Source organism: Mesocricetus auratus, unplaced genomic scaffold (genome assembly GCF_017639785.1).
Source record: "Mesocricetus auratus isolate SY011 unplaced genomic scaffold, BCM_Maur_2.0 Super-Scaffold_15014, whole genome shotgun sequence".
Classification (NCBI taxonomy): Eukaryota; Metazoa; Chordata; class Mammalia; order Rodentia; family Cricetidae; genus Mesocricetus; species Mesocricetus auratus.
In genome coordinates this window covers 17,129,652-17,153,626 of record NW_024429186.1, presented here as the reverse complement: position 1 = coordinate 17,153,626, position 23,975 = coordinate 17,129,652, and the positions used below count along the sequence as shown (strand labels likewise).

The following is a 23,975-nucleotide window of genomic DNA, read 5'->3' as shown; positions in this document are numbered from 1 at the left end:
TTTGATTATGTTACTAGGATTGTATTAGATGATGTAAAAAGAAATATGACACCATGCAAATGGGTGTGATATTTACTCATTTCCTCATTCATGTTCAGCAAGAGTAAAACTGGGTCTTACACTATTGAACACAGATTGCTGATTTGGTCTCAGAGGTGTATTGGGCACACTTTTCGATCCTCCTCCAAGCCATCCAGTCATCCACCGAGTAACACCTCCTTGATCTGCAGCAAACAACTGCAAGAACATTTTTAAACAGAAAAATATTACCAACATAAGACAAGAAAAACAAGAACCTCTATTATGTGGTTTCAGGGAACAGTAAATCACACTTTATACTTCAAATTCTAGTAAAGGTTTCCTACCACTAACAGAGGTTACAGAGAAAATAAAATGCCGCCCCAGCAGAGTCTGGAATAAATGTTCTTGGTATGGTTATGTTTCAAAAATGTCAACAATCTAGTATAAGAACTAGTGTATAAGTTATAAAATATTTACACTAACACCACACAAACTGAACAAACCTACTTCTTTGATTAAGAAAACTGTATTAAACCTGTTCTATATACAGTAAAAACAAACTATTTTCCACTATGCCCCTATATTATAGATGCAATTATAAACATATTTAGTATGAGAACCAGGATGTAGCTCAGTGGTGGATGTTTACCTAACATGTGAAAGACATGCTAGGCTCCATCCCCAGTGAGAGAGAGAAAGAGAAGAAGGAGGGAGAGAGGGGGAGGGCACAGCAGAGAATGAGGTTGGGGGTTAGAATGGTTTAATGTCTGATTACCTGGTCCATTTCCTCCCTTTTAACACCCAGGATGCTTCCCATTAGCCGCAGCACTTCATGACGCTGATTTTTAGGGGTGTGGAAGTGACCAACAAAGAGGTTTCTCATGAGGACTCTAGAAAACCAAGGCAGAAATAGCTTGGGTCAAGCTAACACAGCCTACCTAACATAAGCACACCCATACACTAAACAAACGTTTACTTATATTTAAACAATGAGATGCTTAATCATAAAGACCGAATGATAAGGTATTCTAAAGTAGCTTTTTAAGAAGTCTAATTAGGAATATTTCAGACAAACCAAAACACACACTTAAAAAACAAATCACTTATTAGGAGCTGGAGAGATGGCTCAGCAGTTAAGAGCACTGGCTGCTCTTCCAGAGGAACTAGGTTCAATTCCCAGCACCCACGTGGCAGCTCACAACTGTCTGAAACTCCAGTTCCAGGGGATCCAACATCTTCACACAGATAGACATACAGGAAAAATACTAATACATACAAAATAAAAATAAATTAAAAATTTTAAAAACACTTATTAGCCAACCAATTCTTTAGACTTATAACTAATTGAGGAGGTATCTCATAAGTAGTTTTTAACACCTAACTAGGTGATTCTTACCTGATACAAGAAAAATGGAGATAAAATGTTATATGCCCCCAACCATATTTATTAAAGATTTTAAATAATATCTTATTTTAAAGTATTAAGTGAGATATTATTGCAAAACCAAGCAGGTTTCAGGCCTAATACATTCAAACAGGCTAGATGTGTTCACTTAAGGGCAGTAAAGAAAGGAAAATATGCAGGTGATTGTGGTGCATGCCTTTGATCCAGCACTTGGAAGGCAGAGGCAGGCACAGAGATCTCTGTGAATTCCAGGCCAGTCTGGTATATAGAATGAGTTCCAGGACAGCCAGAGCTACATAAAGAAAGTCCATCTCAAAAAAAAATCAAAAAGGGAGGGAGGAATATTAAAAATAAACCTTTTATTTTCTAAGAATTTCATATACAAGTAATTCCCCGGCCCCCGAAACAGAGTTTCTCTGTGTAGCTTTGGCTGTCTTGGAGCAAACAGAGATCCTCCTATCTCTCCCTCCCAAGAGCTAAGATTAAAGGCGTGTGTCACTGCCCTGCAGAATGTTTTTTTAAACTCTCGCATATGGTTTTTGAGAAAAGAAATGAGTTGGGAGAAACAGACTTTAAAAACAAAAGAACGTAAGTTATTCTATTGACTGTCATGAAAACTACCTACACTTCACTATATAAGAAAAGCAAACCGCTTCTTGAAAATATGGTCATGTATAAACATCTGCCATAGTGCCACTGTTCTCTGAAAGCTATTCCTGTAACTCAGAAGGAGTCAAGAGGCAACGCTCAAAAAAAAAAGATGGTCAATGAGGCCGCACACCTTTAATCCCAACAATCAGGAGGCAGAAGCAGGTGAATCTCTGTGAGTTTGAGGCCAACCTGGCATACAGAACAAGTTCTAGGGTTGACTCCATTGCTACTGGGAAAACATATCTCAAAAAACCAAAACAAAACAAAAAACCAGGCAACACTCACTTGTCCACTTTTCCCTCCGTGCTGCTCACTAAGTTCATCAACTTCTTCTGTGCATCATCCAGCATCTCTTGGTGGAGCGCATCTGTTTGAAAGTGGATAAAGACGGCATTAGCCAACCAGCCTGGATAGACCAACTTAGAACTGTATGTGCCCTATTCCAATTGCAGTCATCTTTTCCTGGGTTTGAGGAACCTTTACAGAAATTGCCTTTAGAAGGCAGGGGATGCAGTATTCCACATGGCTTGCCCCCAGTAAAATGATCAGTTCCTTAACAGAAGTGTAATAATCACAACCAGTTTTGATCTACTTAGAAACTTACAGGCAAAGGGCAAATGGTCACCACTGCTTTCTTGCAGAATGTATTTCCAGAGCAACTCTCACTTAATAGGAGGAAATAGAAATGACGACTTTAGGTTTTCCTTGTCTATTGTTGGTGAGCCATAAGATTATCTAACCAGCTCACAGCGTGGCTTAGGACAGCTGACAGGGGCAAGGACACAGCAAAGCATAGTTAAAAGCTCTATCATGCTAACTGTGTTACAATGCTGTTTACTGATTAAAAGGACGATTAGATGATTCCTAACTTTGTACTTTAAAAATAAGCAAAACTTGTAAAATGGTTGGATCCAGGCGGTTTTTAAATGTGAAATTTAAAATTAATTCGGGAGATGCCCTGTGCACAAGCTAATCACGTAAAAGGATCAAGAACTCTTGGCTAAAGAACCTCTCCATCCAAGTCTACAGCTTTTACTTAGAAGCGGACAGTAGAATCAAAGAGGTACTTAGTGATTTTAAGGAAAAGAGAGTTTCCATCCTAGACAAAGGCAAGAGGAGACGGCATGTAAGGTCCCAATATGGAGGCACACACACCCACTCCTTCCCTGACTGGGAATGGGTAGGTGAGTCTCCTTACCAGGTACCAGGCCCTGAAATAACTTTTCCCATTGCCTTTTGAAACATGGGAGTTTTAGATTTTGATGAAGTCTAATTTATCTTCTTGTTTTTGTCCAGTACTGTGAAGATTTACTATGTCTTCTAAGAGTTTTTATGGTTTTGAACACAAAATTTAGGGCCCTGATCCTTATTAAGTTCATTTTTGTTCATGGTATGAGGTGTTCAACCTGACAGTCACCTTATTCTCTACATGGGACAGCAGCTGCTCCAGCATTACATGGTAAAACCCTGTTCTTTTGGCATCGTTCTAAAAAGTCAACTGACCATCAATGTCTGGTGCATTTCCCTACTCTTGCTTCCCACAGAATTCTGCACGTTTTTCCCTCTCCAGTGAATGGCTCTTATTTACAGGACTGCCTACTCTATGGACTCGTAACTGCTCTTCTCTCTTAAGTTTCTAACTTACTTCCTGGCATGACTTTTCTCTGAGTCACATTAGCTCTCTCTGTTGTCTCCATTCTGTCCTGTACAATGACTAGAAGGCTAACTTACAGTACTAAATGCAAACATAAAGCATTCACATTAAAGGTTTGCAATGGCCTGTGGTTCTCTAATTTGCAAATTTCTAAATTACAAAATGCCATTCATATAATAGGCTAACTTTACCAAAACAGAGTTGGTTACCATAACCATATTATAAAAACCAAGGTTTGTGTTTGGAAAATCTCCTACAAACTTTCCTGTCTTTCCAGCAAGGAATTTAAATTGGATATAAAAGGCAGGGGGAGGGGAAGAGGGGCTATTACTGAAGTCTGACTCAGTAAAAGACATTTTCTTAGACCCTTCAAGTACTACAGGCATGTGTTGCTTTCCCTAGCATTACCTTATAGATGCAACAGAACTCTTAGCCACAGAAAAAACACCAAGCTGAAGCAGGAGACACTGTAAAGATCTCCCCTTGCCAATGGTGATGGCACACACCTTTAATCCCAGAACTCAGGAGGCAGAGGCAGGCGAATCTCTGTGAGTTCAAGGCCAGCCTGGTCTATAAGAGCTACACAGGGAAACCCTGTCAGGGACGGACGGACAGACGGACAGACAAGAAAACCCTGTCAGGGATGGACGGACGGACAGACGGAGACACGGAGACACACACACACACACACACCCCTCCCCTCTTCCATACACAACAGTAGCAGAGACCTCCCCACTGTATGCACATGTGCCTGTACACTCATGGAGAGGCTGAGGAGGGTGTCAGGTATCACTCCATCTCTCTCTGCCTTAGGTCCTTGAGACAGGGTCTGTCACTCAAGCTAGTAAGCCTTGTGATCTCTAGCCCCCACAGTGTTACGGTTATGGGAACAATTGCAACCACAAAGCCTTGTTATATGAGTTCTGGGATCCAAAAACAGGCTTTATGCTTGCACAGCAAGCTCTCTTACCCATGAGCCTCTTCTCTATCCCTGCTACCTTCTCCTAAACTATGGCTATTAATTTTGTACTGATTACATTTCAAAATGATAATAATTAGGAGACAAGTTATTTAAAATAAATTATAAAAATTAATTTCATGGGGCTCAGTGGTTAAGTGTACTTGCTGCTCTTGCAGAGGAGCTGGGTTTAGTTCCCAGAGCCCACATGGTATCTTACAACCACATGGAACTCTAGGCTCTGGGGATCTGATGCCCTCACAGACATGTACTCACATGGTTCACATAGACCCATGCAGACACACACACATAAAAATAATGACCTTACTGAGATGCTGTCTGTATTTTATGTGCACGGGTGTTTTGCCTGGGTGCATGTCTGTGTACCACATGCATACAGTGTCTGTGAAGGCCAGAAGGCATCAGTTCCCCTGGGACAGGACTTAGGAGATGGTTGTGAGCTTCTATGTGGTGCTGAAAATCAAACGTAGGTCCTCTGGAATAGCAAACCCTGAGCAATCTCTCCAGTTCCAATAAGTACTCTTAACAAACAATAATTTACTTTTTATTCTGTCTTATGTAGCCATTAAAAACAGAAGTTACAACTCAAGAGCCTAAGGTAGAAAGATTCCTAATTTGAGGCCACCCTGAGCTACACACAGTGAAGCCAGCCTATGCTTTCTCAAAACAGAGAGAGGGAAAGAGGGAAGAAGGAGAACTACATGCGGCTCTCATTTGATTTGTATTGGATAACATGTTCTCACCATACACAAAGCTACATTACACTGTTTCCCCTTTAAACAAACAAGGAAAGAAGCAAGTGAGCCGTGAGTCAGGAGATGGTTCAGCAGGTAAAAGTGCTGCTCTGTAAACCGACGACCTGAGTTTTATCTATGGAATCCACAAAAAAGGCAGAAGGAGAAAGCTGATTCCACAAAAATTATCTTCAGACCTCTATATGCATCACGGCAGGCCTGTGTACACACCCAGCGCACATCAAATGTGCACACAATAACAATGAATAAAACATTGTTTTTAATAAGCTGGTCATTGCAGTTTGCACCTGTGGTTCCAGATGCTAAGACGGCCAAGGTAGGAGGATCAGTTGAGCCGGGGAGTTTGAAGCTGGCTTGAGCAACATAATGAGACCTTATTATCTCAAAGAATCACAACCAACCAAAGGTCTGAATGAAGAGCAAACATCTTCAGAGTAAAACTCATAAAGCAACGGTTCTAATAAAAGGTATTTGAATAAAGTAGGTCAGAAAACCAAAGCATCATCTAGGTCAAAGTGACAAGATTAAATTGTCTTAAATTCACTATTAGTCCCTGACCTAAGGCAACCTCAGGTGCTTAAATATACCATGATATTTGAGCAGAGAAAGGAAAAAGAAAAGGACCTCAGAACATAGAGAGCAGGATGGTAAGGAATGTATTAATTTTAAGGGCTTAGAAGAAAAGGAAGTCACACACCCATTCCAAAGTCCCTGAAGACCCATCTTTTTCTCCAGCAACACTTGCTCCCCTTCCCTCAGAAATTCTGAATACTTCTCTACAAAAACTGAACTCAAGCCACAATTTGAAATCAGAACTATATTTATATGGGCAGGCAAAGTATTATTATTCAGAAATGGGTTCTAGTCCAAATACAATAGTCCTGTGAATAGTCACACACGCCCAAATAATTTTTTAGAAATGCAAGCTGGGGCTGGGAAGCATTTTCAAGTTAAGCAATAAATCAGCTGAGATGGAGTCTAGTCTCGAGAAAGCATGGCTCCCAGTGTGTGACACAGTAAATCCTCCATAACAGAGCCCTGAAACACCCAGAAAAGACGCCACAGTCTTAGAACCAAACTTGAATATGCAAGAGTGAGTGCATCATAATGACAGTGCAAGATAGCATCTTCAGGGAACAGTTTAAAGTGTATCACACTTCTTATATCTCTGGTTATCTCATGACTAAGTGCCTATGAGCAACGTTACTCAACAGTCAGCTGAATGAAATAAGCTGAATAAGAGCAGAACAATAACCCAGCAACCCCAGAAATAAACCATGTCTCTTTCAAATGAGTGTGCTCTTGCAAAGGATTTTGAGAAAATGAAATAAATGACCAAATGCTGCCTTTCTAAATAGTAAAGTGCTATATATAATGGAAGAGGCCTTTCATCTTATTTCCCTTCTTCCCTCCCTCCCTTTGAGACAAGGTCTTGCTACATAGCCCTGGCTGACCAGGAACTCCCTTTGTAGACCAGGTTGGCCTGAAACTCACAGAGACCCACCAGCCCCTGCCTCGTGGGTGCTAGGAGGGCTGGCCTCTCCGGTGCTAGGGTTAAAAGTATCTCCCATGCCCAGCTCTCATCCCATCTCTTAAATAACAAGCTCATCGCTAATTTTTGCTCTAACCAACAGCAATCACACATGACTTTGGTTGATGCTTTCATCCCATCTCTTAAATAACAAACTCACTGTTAATTTTTGCTCTAACCAACAGCAATCACACATGACTTTGGTTGACACTGATATTTTGTGATTTTCCCTCCTTATTCTGAATTTTTCTCATTTTTAAGAGCCAAGGCAAAGTAGAGACCAGGAGAAAGAAAAAAAAAGTTAGAAAGATAATTTTACTTGTCTGTATAAATGTCAGTAAGTAAATTAGGTATGAGAGCCTATTTGCATTGGCAACTTAACAATTTTTAATTTTGATTTTTAAATATCTGGCTATGTGTAGGTAACATATGTCTTCATTAGAGTTTCTGTAGCTGTGAGAAAATAACACGACTAAAAACAACTCGGGAGAGGATTTATTTCAGCTTACAGTTTCACAGCAGAGTCCATCACTGAGGAAGTCAGGGCAGAAATCGAAGGCAGGAGCTGAAGCAGAAGCCATGGAGGAGTGTCTTGTTCCTCATGGCTTACTCAGCCTGCTTTCTTATAGAACCCAGGATCACAAGCCCTGGGGGGGGGGGGAAGCACCACCCACAGTGAGCTGGGCCCTCAATCAAGAAAAATGCACTACATGCATTTGGGTCAGGGCATTTTTCTCAATTGAAATTCTCTTTTTCCCAAATGACTCCAGCTCCTATCAAGTTAACATACAACTAGCCATCACAGTGTATATGAGTACAAGTGCCCATGGAAGCCAGAAGAGGATGCCCAGTACCCTGGAACTAGAATTATGGGTGGTTGTGTGGGGTGCAAGAGCTAGGAAACAAACTTGGGTCCTCAGTAAAAGCAACATATGCTCTTAACCAGTGAGCCATAAACTTAAACTTGATATAATACTAAATTTAATATGATTTGGCTTCTTCATTTAACTAAGACCAAAGCAAAAGTTAGAAACTAGATGGACTCTGTGTGTGTATGTGTGTGTGTGCATGTAGTTGTGCATGGGAGGTAGAAGGTGCACATGCGTGTGTGTGTGTGTGTGTGTGTGTGTGTATGTGTGTATGTGTGTGTGTGTATGTGTGTATGTGTGTGTGTGTGTGTGTGTGTGTGTGTGTGTGTATGCATGCGCATGTGTGTGATGGCCAGAGGCAGTTGTTGGATGTCTCCTTCAAATTACATATGCCTTATTTTTTCAGAGTCTCCCACGGGACCCCGAAGTCACTGACTCAGCTGTACTAGCTGGTCATCAGGACTCAGAGGTCCTTCTGCCAGAGCCTCTCCAGCACTGAGATTACAGGTAAGTCAACACACCCAGCTTTTCTGTGGGTGCAGTGATTGAACTCAGGTCCTCATGCTCAAGCATTTTATCAGCCTAGCCTTCTCTCCAGCCCCCATACATATAGTAATATTTTTAATATGTTTTTCCTCTCTGTTAGACCCCTCAACCCTACATTACCAATTCAGATAATTTACAGTTTCCATATACAAAGTTTTAAGAGACTCTTTATATAGAATATATATATTTTTAAAAAGTTTTACATAGACAGAACATATCCCAAAAGACGACTGCAACTTGTGACTGAAAAAGAAAGCTGTAATGCACTCCCCACTCAGTGAACATTAATACCACATCAAACCCCCTGAGCACAGACGACTTTCTAGGCCTCAGTACCAACCTCATCTCCTATGCAAATAGCCATGGACAACATCCCCAAAGGAGAGACTGCCCACACAGGGTTTTACAACGTTCTAACTAAGCATCACACTAGAAAGCCAGGACCTATCATATCAACACTAGAAAGCCTGGACCTATCATATCAAAATCCAGATTTCACCATCCCTTGAGAGACCTAAGATCTGTAGCATTGGATTCATAAGCCTGTGCAGAGATAATGGGGTTGAGCTGAGACTCCATTACCAGAAACACTTCAATTCACCATTTTTTACCAGGCCTGTCCAATTCACAGCCAGGAGTAGCTAAGAATGAAGCCTAACAGAAAACTGTTAGCTTATTTAAAACATGACACGATTATTTTGGGGGGACTGGAAGGGAGGTAAACCAATCATACTCTTGCCCAGTATGATCACGATGCCAATAGTTTGGAACCATCTGTGCCTGTCTCCTTTGCTGTTTTGGTATTAACCGTTTACAATCTGCTTGTGATTCATGACTAAGCTTCATTTTCCCATACAGCAAATCACTTCTACTTCTACCTTCCCAACCCTCCATACCAACAAACCCACCACACCACACACACATGCACACTGCTCTTTCAACACTTAGTCTACCACCACAATTTTGTATGAATCCCTCCCTCTGCCTAGAATGGTTTTCCCTAGCTACCAATCTACTTAGCCTGTACATATATATCAGTTAGGAAAGTCAAGTCACTACTACGTCTTACCTTCCCATACCACTAATACCAAGTAGAATGGATAACTGTTATGAAATTTAAAAAAAATTTTTTATTAATTCCTGGATAATTTTGTACCATATACTTTGATGATATTTACCCGTCCTCCAGATTATCCCAGATCCACTCCTCCATCTCTACCTACCCATTTGTGTCTTTTTTCCCTTTATTAATTAAAAAAAATTCATACAATATATCTGGGTCGTTTTATTTATAACCCATCAAGGGCAATGTGTGTTGCCTATATATTTTTGGATGTGTGTCTTCCATTTGAGCACAGTTACTTACTGGTAAGGGATTTTGTGCTCTTAAAGAAAAATGAATGACTCTTCTCCCAGGGGCTATCAGTGGCCAGTGCTCCACAACCAGGGGTGGACTCCGTACTCACCTTCCACTCCCTGTTGGGACTTTGACTTGAGTTTGCACAGTCTTTGTGCATGCTATCACAACTGAGAGTTCATGTGTGCAGCTGCCCTGCCAAGTTCTTATAGTTGTCTGCCATTTCCGGTTCTTTCAAAACAATTCCTTGCATGTACTTGATTACATGCCCCCTTTCCTCTTCCTGCCTGCCACCCTCCCAAAGAAGACTTTGTCACCTGTTTATCTCAGGGCCTACTTAGTGCTTGGTACTCAGCATATAAACAATAAATACTTGATACAACAATGTATGAATGATTGGTATTCTCTGGGAAGGATGGATAAAATAAATTACATACTGAATGACTCAGCCATTACTCAAAAAAGGAGATAAAGTATATAAAATATTCTAATCAGTACAAAATCCATTTATCCATTTCTGCTTATAGAAATTAGTTTCCAATTGCAAGTTTTAAAACATTGTTCAGTTTAGATATTAATATCAAACATGTTTAAAATGTAACTTGAAGTACAAAATAGTTTATTTACCTAGTAATACTTTTCCCCTTAATTTAAATGTTGGCATTGTCTAGCATACCCAGATGTTTATATCATTACTTTTAACCATTTATGGAAATTCAGAACATTTCATCTGGTACTTCTTATATGTTTCCTCTAAAACCGCCACTTCTGCCAAAAACATCTATAAAGAACTCTCTCAAAAGATTTGGGTAACAAAGCGTCTGGGAATGTATTTGGCTTATGTTCAACAGGACATTATATATTTTCTTGTATAAATCATGTCCTGGAAAATGGAATGTCTTATTTAAAATAAAAACTCAGGCACATTCAGCATCATAAAGGTAGTTCCATGTGAAACATTTCAAGCTCCTTTTGTCTAGGTAGCTTTAAAACATGTTTTTATGTTTCATATATTATAGTAACTTTTACTGGACTCATTTTATACATACTTCTAGACTTTCTTTTTAAAAGTGTTCTAAGGAAATTTTCCATTTCCAACGCATACAAGACATTTTAAAAAGTAGTCACTAACTTTTTAAAAATTAGTTACAAAGTCTTTAATATACAAGTATAGGGCTTGGGATGCAGCTGACTTTCTAAGCACACCCAGGACCTTGGGTTCCCTCCCTAGCAAAGGAAATAGGGAACACATAGGCATCACCTGGCAAAAGATGTTCCTCACACTACAATGTCTATTGCTTATGAAAACTTTCTTTTCTTTGCATGCCACAAAACACAGTGTTTTTTAGTATTAATTGCCAAATCAAAAAGTATCTTACACTTTCCATTTCAAATTACCTAATCATTTTCATTTAAGGTGGAATTTATTAAGAGCAATTAAGGAAATGGAGAAAGGAAAATAAGTGCCTACATACATAACAATGTATGCATCTTTCAGTGGCAGCTGTACTAGGTTTACACAGGTTATATTTTCTCATCAATAACAAGTCAGCAATTCTCAACTCTGATGAACTACTCAGTTAAAAGACCAGTGCACTGACTGAAAAGTACAGGACGCCATGTGAAAGGAGTTTTAGAACTATGTCGAAAATAGTCTTCCAGGTGAAATGTTGCAAGAACAACCTCCAAAAGGAAAGACAACAGTAACCTTCTACCAGCCAACACTGCCTATTAAAATAGAGCATCTGTATAGAATCTTAGGGTTTCTCTTGTTGGGGGATGAATTAGCCTAACTAGTTCTTATGATTTAAATAGTTTTCACATTTGCTAGTGAAATCCTACTAGTGGCTTAACACTTTCTTCAAGTCTCTGTCCCTTAACAAGAGGAACTAAATGTGCCCCTTACAGTCACTGCTGTGCAAAACTATCTTAAATTACTACCTTACGATGTTCGTCATGTGCCATTTCCTTCACTTCTTGAAAAGGGGTCTATCTAGTGTTCTACACAGCAGCCAACGTGTAGTGAAGCAGCTGGTCTTTCTTAGGTGCTTACTGACTATTAAAGCGCCAGGCATCTGTCTCTATGTCTCTCTACAGGACCCATAAGTGCCCTTGGTTCATAACCATGGTGCACGTACCTGACATTAACAATCACATACTCTAAGAGGGACTGATTTCATCCATGCTGTACTGCTTTAATGCTGGAGTCACATGTGACCACTCTTTCCTTATGTTTGGATAGACTGAATCATATCTTGGTACTAATGATATAATCAACCATTCTGAATAAAACACACCACTTCTTAAAGTAAATTTCCTAATATTGTCTAAATGTTGAAACAGCAGATCGACTAATCATTAGTCTACAGAGGCTTAGAAATAAAACAATACTTTGTCTTTACAATTCAAGTTGGTGTATTTTCTTGCAACAAAAACCAATTTGTCTTTTTCAAAATTGTTTCTCCTGGCAAAAACTTTTGCTGTCTGGCCAACTTTTGTGTTAAAAATAAAGTACAGTGTTACAACATCAATCAATCACCATGTAAAGTACTTAGTGACTTACAAAAATATACAGGGATGCTTTTTGAAATAAGTAAGCCAATCAAGAATTTATTTATATTATCAAATCAAGAATACAGCATTGAGAAAATCAAATCGCATTTGTGTCTAGAGATATAAATGTGGCACTAAGTGCTTAGGTAATGTAAGAAAACACTATTAGGAGAAGCTATAAAAGGCAAGAATAATTTAAAGACATAACAACTAACTGTCTCAGGTTCCCCTTCCTGTCTGTGCCACACTAGCTCCTTGGCCTTTTCAAATAGCGGTTGTGCAAGCTGAAGTAAGCAGAGCTTTCTAATTCTGACTCCCTAGAATGAGCTCAAAGTCCCTATTTACTAAAAGTAGGGACTTTGTATTATGTATTACACAAATAGGAAACCAGGCTACCTGTTCTACCAGCTACAATGAAGAAAACTGAAATATTTCTACTCATAGAAGTTTAAATAGGCACTGGAGCAAACACCAAATACTGCAGTTAAGTCACAGACTCTTTTTCATCTGACCATGGTCTACTGAAAATGGCTCAGGTGAATGTCTAGAGCAATGTGGTTGTAGATGTCAGGGCACACAGCATCAAGCTGTCACAACCCAATGATGTAGTTCAGATGATATAGTTCAGAACTCATCTCTTTCCCTCTGCTGATCTAGCTCAGCTCTAAGATATGACACCTGTAGCTAACCCTTTGGTGCTCTGTGTTCTTCTTGGTTCATCACATTTTCCAAGGTAGATTGCACTGGCTATCTATCTAACTAGATTATTTTCCCAATACACAGTTCTCATTAAAGAAGTCATTTCAACAGTGAGGGTTCAGATAGAGAATACCACTCTATCTCCAAGGGAGCCACAGACAACAAATGACAAGTCATATCTTATAAAAGCCCAGATCCCTGACAGGAATACAGAAGGTGGAAAGATCAAACTTTTTGTACAACAAATGAAGAGATCTGCAAGGAAATCTAAGTTTCTGTAATCTATAAAAGGGGACTGATGCTATACATTTACAGTTGTATATGAGTATGAATAAGCAAATGAGTAAGGAAAAGACTAAGCACTATAGTCTGTTAGGTCAACTGTGCATACTCTCTAGGTATTGTTCCCTTGTTGCCTATTTCAGGTCTACTTGAGATTTGGAGCTCCTACACCGATCAGTTCTCATGAAACAAAAACTCAGAACAAAGTCTCAGAGAGAAGTTACCCCAGTGATGCCAGCTTTCTTGCACCTATTATTATTTTGTTGTGTCCACTTGGGGTTCCCTGGATCTAGGCCAAGTGCCCTTGTCACTGTTCCTGTTTAATAGCATCTCTGTTGTTTCATCTACTTTTACTTCTGCTTTCTGACATTTATTTTGTGGCATGTAGTATTTATTTCTTAAGTGCCTTGAGATCAGAGACATCTACAGCCAATGCATTCCTAGGCTCAGTTATGAGCTCCCTAATCACTTCAAATCATTACCAATTGAAAACAGCCCCAGAGGAACTTCAAGTCCCTGGCTAGCTCCAAACAAGAGATTAAATTTAATGATATGCTATCACTGCTGGCTGTTAGGCTAGTAACAGCACTGTGAACGACCCTACCATGTGAAGTTCAATGATAATCCTAAATACTAGGGATTAACTATAAGATACTTTACAAGCACCAAACCCAACACACTGGGTACTGGCTGAAAAGTCCATCCACAATCATAAAAATCACAAAAAGTCATCCAGTAACATATCAAATGGCTTCAGATGTGGCACAAACTATCAGGGAAAAGACAAAATCATAAAAATTGGACCAGTCAAATAAATCTTCTTGATCAACATGGCAACAACCAAAAAAGTCACACCTCAATAACCAGGAGAACTAACTGGACAGATAGGCTATCCTATAGGCTACCCTAATGCCTCTGATCTCAATAGATACAGACTTAAATAGAAGCAAATTGCACATGGGAATGGGAAATAGAAGTCACACTCCACTAGCCTTCTCAGCTGTGCCAACGTATGGCAGAAAACCATACTTGATTCAACAAAAGCAAAAGCAAAAAGACCTACTTTGCTTTTTAAGTTCTTCAATTTGTTCTTCTTTTAGGTCTAACTGTTCTGTAAGCCTTGATGCTGAATCCAATGCAGCATTTGCTTCATCCAAACGTTCCTGGTGGCGGGGGAGGGAGGAGAGAAGGTTATTAAAAGGCAGAAAGGGCTGGAAGACACTTTAGAATCAACCAGCATCTCAGCAGGTGTTGAAGCTGCACCTCTGTAACCATGGCAAGTCTGTGCAACCTTCTGGCCTCATACTCTTTCACAATACATTGCTGCCCTTTCAGAGAAACTAAGTAAGATGCTACTAAAAGATAACATAACAAAAAAACCTCAAAGTAACAAGATAAACAACTAAAAAGACATAAAAGACCAACAAACACAGTAACAAATGCTTTTGTTCTTTTAAATTTCCTAAGCTAACATATATAAATGGGATGTTTCACTATAACTATTACTGCACATCTGTGTTCTGTTTATACAACAGTTGGATCTACTCATATGAAAACCTCATTGTGTACACTGCTTATGTATTTCTCCTGTTCTGTCTCCCCATCCATTAATGTGAGCACCTAGAAGATAGGAACCCTTTGTTCTCCGGGCAATGAAAATGAGGTCATCCATTGGTCTACTGACTAATAGCCTTTTAACCCCTTTTAAGCAATATACAAGGAGGTTCTCCTTTATGCTTATAGCTTGAGTTTAATCTTGATTAAGATCCCTACTTCTAGACACACACAATCTAGAATTTATTTAAGATACTTTGTTTTCTGTATCTAAATTTTAATAAAGCATTTCTCAATGAATATATCTTTGACAATTCCTAGCTTACTAAGTATCAGAAAAGCTACCCAGTCACTACACCATTGATAGCATCCTCATACACAGATGTGGTGGCATAGGACTGTACTACCAGCACTCTAGAAGCAGGATGATTCTGCCAGCCTGAGCAAAGCTAGAGCCCGTCTCAAACAAAACAAAAACTACTCTCAGAAGCCAAGACTTCTACCAGGTAAGAATTCTTGTTTTAACATAACTGAAATTCATTTCTAAATATGATGTAAGAAGGAATCTAACTTAATTTTGTCTGTATGCATAGTTTGTCAATGTCATTTATTTTTATTTTTGTGTTTACTTTGAGAAAGGGTCTTACTATGTAGACCCACTTGGCCTGAAATTCCCTATGTAGACCAAGCTGGCCTAGAACTTACAGAGATCTGACTGATCCTGACTTCTGAGTGCTGGGATTAAAGTCCTGCCCAGCCAGTATCATTTTCAGAAAATCTTCTTTCTTACTGAATTAAACATGAGTCAAATGGGACTCTTTCTGTCTCTGGCCACCATAGGGAGAGGGGCTGCTGCCCCATCCAGGCATTTGCAAGGGACACTGCGGAACTGCTCCAGATCCCTATCAAGAGGAATAAGCAGATTACAACAGCACCAAAGGGACCGCTTCACCACAGACATGCAGATCTGGTCAGTGAAAACCAGCCACTTTTTATGTGAGGACCACCATCAACAAGAATGCTGGGGCACCCTCAGCAGCATTAGGCACATGATCTGCAAGAACAAGTACTTTCTGATGTGGGCATGGTGGCCATCCACATGGTGGCCATCCACAGGGCCAGTGACATTGCATGAAGCCAGAAACCTGTGAAGGGGAAGGGGAAGCCAACCCACACCACCAAGAGCTCTGAGCCCCACAACCAGAAGCAATAGAGTCCAACTACTACCCTACCTCCCCAAAAGCTCAAATCCATTTCATTTAAATTCTCAAATACATTCTGGGCTCCACTTCTGGACTGTTCCTATGTCTAGACCATACTGTACTAGCTCTGTTTTGACACGGTCCTTCCCCCACTGCTTTTCCTTGTTCTAATTTTCTTTGTTATCCTGAAGAATTTACTCATGTAAATTCCGGGCCACATTCCAGTCTGGGACTTGTCTGGTGTGTTACCTTGTATAGGTTACAGTCCCTAGTTATCCATCAGATACTATGAAGGGCATTCTGCAAGCACACTTCAAGGAAAGACAGCTTGTCCTCCTGAGTAACCTGGAGTATCTTGGCTAGGCCAATGAGAAATTCTTAAAGGCAGAAACTGGGCTTCCCCCAAATGACAAAGTCCAGTTGATGGACAGCAGCTTCTTCCTGTGCTCACAGAACTCCGTCCAGCTGTGACTGCCCTAGCTGCCTGAGGACAAAAGCTCTGTCTTGTGCCTGTGTGTTCCAGCTAGGCCTTTGATGTGGTCTTCCCATCTTGACTGCCAGCCCTCTAAACTTCAGACTTGCTTAGCAAGCTCCAATAATCATGTAGCAATTCCCCATAATCAAGTACACGTGTGTCTACACATTATCCACATTAATGTATGGACACCCCCCCCCTTACTAATTCTGCTTTCTAGGGGTGGAAATCTGACAGGGTCTGAAACAAAAATTTTAAATAGAAATGTATTATTCCAATCTATAAATCTAAATTTTGTATAAAGGGAAATTTAAATAACTTTTAGAAAATCTAACCATTAAAAAAGAAAGCACAACTTCATAGTGTTTATATGTATGCAGTAGGGTTTGTGGTTATGCAGGTTTGTTGTGCTGGAAATGAACCCAGGGTGTCATAGGTGCTATGCAAGGATGCCACCACTGCACCCCAGCCCCGGACCTCTAACAAAGACAGTAAACAAAGAACAAGCTCTTTGGACCTTAGCACTTATGTTTTGTTATTTTGCCATGTTTGGATTTTATTTCACTTGTTTACCTTTTATCTTTATTAATTTCTTAAGTTTCTTTTGGCTTATTTTGTTCTTTTATAAAATGATGAATTTATTTTAAATTAAGAAGAAAACTAGTCTTGTAAAAAAAAAAGATCTGGACTGCTACTTTAAGAGTCTAATAGACAAGATATTCTGATACCACTAGACACAATTAAGTGTTGAATAAAAATCTATCTTTTGGTCAGCTGTGATGGTGCACATCTTTAATCCCAGCAGTCAGGAGTCACAAGCAGGAAGATCTCTGAGTTTGAGTCCAACCTGGTCTACAAAGTAAGCTCTAGGATATCCAGGACTATGCAGAGAACACTCTCCCAAAAAACAAAACAAAATGTATCTTTATAGATACATTAATAGCTTTGATAAAGTAAATGGAACACTGGAAAGCAGGGCCTATGGAAGGTGTTTATGCCACTAGAGCACTGTCCCTTGGGAAGAATAAATACCATTGCTGCAGGAGGGGGTCCTTATGGAAAGGAAGAGCTCAGCCCCTCCTGCTGTGTCTCTTGCTCTACAATGGGATGATGCAACAAGAAGGCCCTTGTCAGGTACAAATCCCAGAACCATTAGTTAACAAAATTATTTTCTTTATAAACTACCCTGACTGTAGTTAAAACAGCACAGAAACAAGTAACATACCTTCCTAGTGATCAGTGTGGTAAACTTCAAAGTCTGATAATGTATCATGTTGACAAAGATATAGAACAAGAATCATGAATATATTAAGAGTCAGAGCAAATTAACATGACCATTAGAAAACTACCCCCTAGCGATAAAGCTTAGGATGTCAAATATACCCTATAATTTAGTAATTCCAATCAAGCATACCTGATAGAAATCTGTGTGTGTATGTATCACGAGATATAAACAAGGAAGTACATAATAAGCTCATTGCTTATATAGATGAATATAAAATGTCCTTCACGGTAAATGGGAAAGCAAAGCAGAATACCAGTTTCTTTCTATATGAAACACCTGGAAGACTGTGGAAGAATACAGAGAAACTGCAAAGGCAGTATTCCAATTATGGTGGGTCAAGAGGATGTGGGCATTTGCTGAATTGCTATTCTTCTATCGTGCATGTATCTTATATACACTAGTGTACACATTAAAAATTTTATGGCCACTTAATATTTAACATAAATTTTAAAGCTTAACAGAAAATATGGTTATTTTCTTAGAATATCAACAGTCCTAAACAGTATCTGTCACCAACTCCAGATAAGGGTATTTTATTACTTTCACCAGCTGTTGGCAGTCTACCAGTGACTGGGAACAGTACCTCCAAAATCCAAAGCAAGTCCCTTTGGCATCATATCTCTGCAGCCGGATTGATTTCACCCATACCTTCCATATGACTTTTATATATAAAATAGAAAATAAAAAGGAAAATAATTCAAGAGCTTTAAAAGAGAAGACTGAGCAGGTGACTCACTCCTGTGACCAGCATCTGCGGCTCAGGCAAGAACTGACTGCTGAGAGCTCCAGTGCAGTCTGGGCTACAAAGTGAGACCCTGACTCAAAAAACAAAAACAAAGCAAATCCCCTCAAATTACCAGAATCAGTAACAAGAGAGGGAGAACCAGAAGAAAAGATCAAATAGGATAATATGTATAATTTTAATACATAACAAATGCAGTATACAAAACACTTGGTTCAAAAGAGAAAAATTGAACTTAATCCTATAGACGAATTTGTTTTCATTTTCTAGAGGTCCTAAGATACTGTGGTGTGCTAAAGCATTTCAAGTTCCTTTCATCTCACATTCACTATGCCTACTCTAAATGTTGTCACCTGAGAGATTCTGAGCCTGATGTTCCAATGTAATACCCAGTAGAAGGCTGGATAAAATCACTCAAACGTTAAATAGTAAATGAATGGTTTTTGAGACCATTGCCAAGACACAGCTCTTAAAAGAAAACATTTTGCCTACCTGCAGCGACAATGCTTTTCCTTCCAGATTCTCTGCTTTTTTCTTCCATTCAGTTAAGAGCTGGTTTTGCTTTTCTAATTCAGCAGAATACATAGCTTTTTCCTCTAAGGAGAAAGGAAAGTTATAGCAGTATTTGCAGCAGTGTACAAAGCTGGCATGTTGCATCATTTAAACACCCCAAGGGGAAGGACGTGTCTCAGTGAAGACAGCGAGTGGCACTGCCACCGGGGCCTGTTCTTCCCACCGTGTGGCCATCCCGCTCTGCTTCCTCTCCAGCATCACTCCACAGCCTCCTCGCCTCACTCCTTTGTTCTCATGCCCAGTGTGGCAACTACAGAAAAAACACTTTAGTTTTTTGGTCCCACTATGTAGCCCTGGCTGACGAGTAACTCAGAGATCAGCCTGCCTTTGCCTCGAGTGTGAGGATTAAAGGTGTGAACTACATACCTGGCTAGAAGTAGGGAGTTGGTATACTTAAAGATTTCAACTAAATGCATAGCCCTAAAGGGTCACACATGTACAAATGTAAAATTTTTCTTAGGTACAAAAATATCCTCTAACCCTCCTATTAAACTATCAGTTAATCCAACTAATAATTACCAGAAGTACTGAGTCAACGAATTGATGGGTCAGGAATCTAAAGTGGTAAACCTAATGATGGTAGAGGGAATATGAAAAAGCAAACTTTGTTCTTAGCATACAAAATGCTCTAGTTTCTGTTAGTGTGTTTCTAACACAGTATTTTCTACTTGGAGTAGGACATATAGCCAGCTCAAGCACAAATGAATGGCTAAGAACAAGCTAGTGTTTCAAGGGTCAAGAATTGCGATGATTGACACTTAAAAGGGCTTAAAACTCTAGACTCTCAAACCTAATCATTTCAAATGTGTGTCATTCTCCTTTTGCATGTGCTTCTATTACATCTCTCTCTCTCCTCTCCTCTCCCTCCCCCCCTCGGAAGTTTTTAGGTTTTTTGGGTTTTTGGTTGTTGTTGTTTCCCAAGATGGGGTTTCTGTATTGCTTTGGAGCCTGTCCTGGAAGTTGCCCTGTAGACCAGGTTGGCCTTTTACTCACAGAGATCTGCCTGCCTCTGCCTCCCTCCTCTGCACCTGGCAGTTTTTAAGGTTTTTCTCTATGTAACCCTGGCTGTCCTAGAACTCATTTTGTAGATCAGGCTTGTCTGAAACTCAGAGAGACCTGCCTGCCTTTGCCACCCTACTTCGGGTATTAAAGGTGTGTGCCACCAAGCCTGGCCCGTTAATAAGTATTTCCTTGTTTACTTTTTATGTATGTCTGAGAGCACTCGGGCCACAGTGTGCATGTGGAGATCAGAGGAGAACTTGGAAGAATGGGTTCTCTCCTGGGAAACCAAACACAGGTCACCACGCTCAGTACCTAGTCACTAAGTCATTTAACCAGCCCTGTGTAATCTCCTTCATCACTTGATTCTCCTTCTTCATTCTATTTACCTTTTTAACTCCAGCACTGGCTACACTTCCATAGGACACAGGTTCAATCCCAACACCCACATAACAGCTCACTAATGTCTGTAACTCCAGTTCCAGGGATCTAACACCCTCACACAGACAAAATAAGTATTTCCTTGTTTACTTTTTATGTATGTCTGAGAGCACTCGGGCCACAGTGTGCATGTGGAGATCAGAGGAGAACTTGGAAGAATGGGTTCTCTCCTGGGAAACCAAACACAGGTCACCACGCTCAGTACCTAGTCACTAAGTCATTTAACCAGCCCTGTGTAATCTCCTTCATCACTTGATTCTCCTTCTTCATTCTATTTACCTTTTTAACTCCAGCACTGGCTACACTTCCATAGGACACAGGTTCAATCCCAACACCCACATAACAGCTCACTAATGTCTGTAACTCCAGTTCCAGGGATCTAACACCCTCACACAGACAAATGCACAGGCAAAACACCAACATACATAAAAGAAATAAAATATTTTTTTAAAAAGTCAGACAGTGGTGGTGCACACATTTAATACCAGTACTCAGGAGGCAGAGGCAGAGGCAGGCAAATGTCTGAGTTAGAGGCCAGCCTGGTCTACAAAGTAAGTTTCAGGACAGCCAGGACTATACAGAGAAACCCTGTCTTGAAAAACCAAAAACCAAAAGCACAATAATAATAACAAAAAAAGTTTACCCCTCCACTTCTATCTTAATTAGTAATAATATACTAAAACTTTATTTAAAAAATCATGATAATTTTAATCATAAAAGGTGTATGAACTTACTTGGTGGTGGTGGTGACTTACCGTTCCTCTTAGCAAGTCAGTAACCATTTAAGGATTTCCTATACTTACCTTCATAATCAAATAAGGCAAAATAATCATAACTACAATTTTTTTCTTCACTAAGACATCAGCCATGTAAGTAACATACCTTGTTGGAAGTGTTCGAGAACCATCTGCAGGTTGGCTAATGACAGAGCATACTGCTTTACTTGTTCCTGTGACACAGAAAGCTGCAAGGCAGTCTCATCCCTCTGCTTGGAGACCATGTTCAATTGTTCTTGCAAAGATTCTACTTGCACACTGGCTTGATGACTTCAAATAAAAGAACAAAAGCAAACTGCTTCATCTATTTAAGTAATTTAACAAAAAATGCTTTCCCTGCATCTTAATACCTTAAATTCTGGTTAGATCCCAAGTTATTTAGTGAGTATGTAGGAAGACAATAACAACCAAAAGCTTCTCAGCATTTTTTAACTGGTAAACCATTTGCTGCATATTCACTATCAAGTAAGCCCATTCTCATGTGTAAGCACTGCCACCATCCACCCATCCATCATCCATCAGTCCATCCATCTCCAGAGCTTTGTCTACTTTTACAAATTGAGATTCCATACTACTCCAATTTGACTTTCCCTACATTTCGTGTGTTAAATCTTAGCTAAATCACAAACAAACAAAAAGCCTTCAGGAGTTCCTCTGATCTGTTTCTGTTAATCATCCTGTGAAAATGATTCTCAACAGATGGTGGCCCTTTTAAAGATTAAGAATTAGACAAATAAGAAACTATGCAGCCCCCCCCAAAAAAATGTTTACAAGGAGCTTGTGACTTTCAAGCTTGCAGATTTCATTTACACAGTATAACTTACCATAAATTCAAATCTGCAGGGACTTTCACATCATTTGGTCAGCATCAGTCCTAACAAGGAATGAACTCTAATGACACCTTTTTGCACTTCACTCCTAGAATTATGGTGAACCTGCAACTTTCTGATGGCCATCCCAATGTCCAGTTGTTCTGATTGCTCATCTTTTTCTACTAACTTCTGTCTATGTTACATATACATACAGAAGCCCTATCATTTATCCAAACACGACCCCAAAGATCCCTGAGACTGTACAGCAACTATATTTGTTGCTTTTCCCACTACTGTGACCAAATAAATGACAAGACACAATTTAAGAGAGTTTATTTGGCTTAGCCTGCAGGTATAATCCATCATGACAGAGAAGTCACAGTGGCATAAGTTTGCATAAACTGCTGGTCATATTGCACCCACAGACAAGAAGGAGATAGCAATGCATGGTTGTGTTTAGCTTGAATGCCCCTTTCGATCCCATCCAGGCCCTGAGATCATAGAAAAGTGCTGCCCACAATTGAGATGGGTCTTCCCAGCTCAATCAGCCTCTCTGGATAGTCCATGGGTGAAGAAGGAGTTTCTGTTCCTCCTGGTCCCACAGCCATTTAGTCCCAAATAAATACACAGAGGCTTATATTAATTATAAACTGTTTGGCTAATGGCTCAGGCTTCTTATTGACTAGCTCTCTCTTACCTATTAAACTATGTATTGCCCTGAGGCTGTGGCTTACCCATAATGCTCTAGCATATTACTCCTTGAGCAGCTACATGGCATCTCTCTGGTGACTCACTCTCTTCCCAGAATTCTCTTAGTCTGGTAGCCCTGCCTATACTTCCTTCCTAGCTACTGGCCAATCAGCATTTATTCATCAATCAATAAGAGAAACATATATTCACAGCATACAGAAGGACATTCCCCATCATATGAGCACCGCCAGGGGCTTATCTGCTAGATTATAGATCCTGCCACTATGGCAATACTAACATCAAGCACCTATCCAGGCTTACGTCTTTCCTTTCTTCCTTCCTTCCCTCCTTTCTTTCTTTCTTTCTTTCTTTCTTTCTTTCTTTCTTTTCTTTCTTTCTTTCTCCTACCCAGGTTTACGTCTTCTTTCTTTCTCTCTCTTCCCTATCTATCTATCTATCTATCTATCTATCTATCTATCTATCTATCTATCTTTTTTTTTTGGAGACATGGCCTCACCATGTAGCCCTTGACTGATCTCACTAAGTAGACCAGGCTAACCTCAAACTCTTACAGATCCACCTGCCTTGAATGCTTAAAGGGATTAAAGTCATGCACTACCACACTTGGCCTGGCTTATATTATCTTTGGAGTGTAAATTTGATGAATGATGATTATTTTCAGAATATCACAATGGTCTTCATTAGTATTTAATATCCAGTTAAACCCTTACTCAAGAGTAACTATTAAAGCCAATTAGAAGCAACTCACTTGGAAGATATTTTACTCAACAGCACCCTCTTGTGGGAGCAGAGGTAAACTTACACTTTCTTTGATAGGAGGGAAGTTAAGACATGCAACAATTACAAAGGGCCATCGCTGGGCATTGGTGGTGCACGCCTTTAATTCCAGCATTCGGGAGGCAGAAGCAGGAGGATCTCTGTGAGTTCGAGGCCAGCCTGGTCTATAGAGTTCCAGAACAACCTCCAAAGCTACAAAGAGAAAACCTGTCTCGAAAAACCAACAACAACAACAACAAAAAAAGACTCAAATCTCTATACAAGTTCAGAAAAGACACTACCACAGATAGGGTTTGGGTTTAGAAATGAGGGACAGGGCACTAAAT

The 23,975-nt window shown here is 39.8% G+C and overlaps 1 protein-coding gene across 2 annotated transcripts in view; it reads right to left on the bottom strand.

Annotated features, from left to right (window-relative positions):
* Trip11 (thyroid hormone receptor interactor 11) overlaps positions 1 to 23,975 on the bottom strand; it is a 65,827-nt gene that overhangs the window by 7,398 nt on the left and 34,454 nt on the right. For both annotated transcript variants that reach the window (XM_013112187.3, XM_013112188.3), the window contains exons 14-19: positions 21,456 to 21,619; positions 19,053 to 19,156; positions 14,366 to 14,465; positions 2,363 to 2,444; positions 797 to 911; positions 121 to 237 (exon numbers count right to left, since the gene is read on the bottom strand). In XM_013112187.3, coding sequence (XP_012967641.1) covers positions 121 to 237; positions 797 to 911; positions 2,363 to 2,444; positions 14,366 to 14,465; positions 19,053 to 19,156; positions 21,456 to 21,619 — 682 coding nt within the window. The remainder of the gene's footprint in view (positions 1 to 120; positions 238 to 796; positions 912 to 2,362; positions 2,445 to 14,365; positions 14,466 to 19,052; positions 19,157 to 21,455; positions 21,620 to 23,975) is intronic.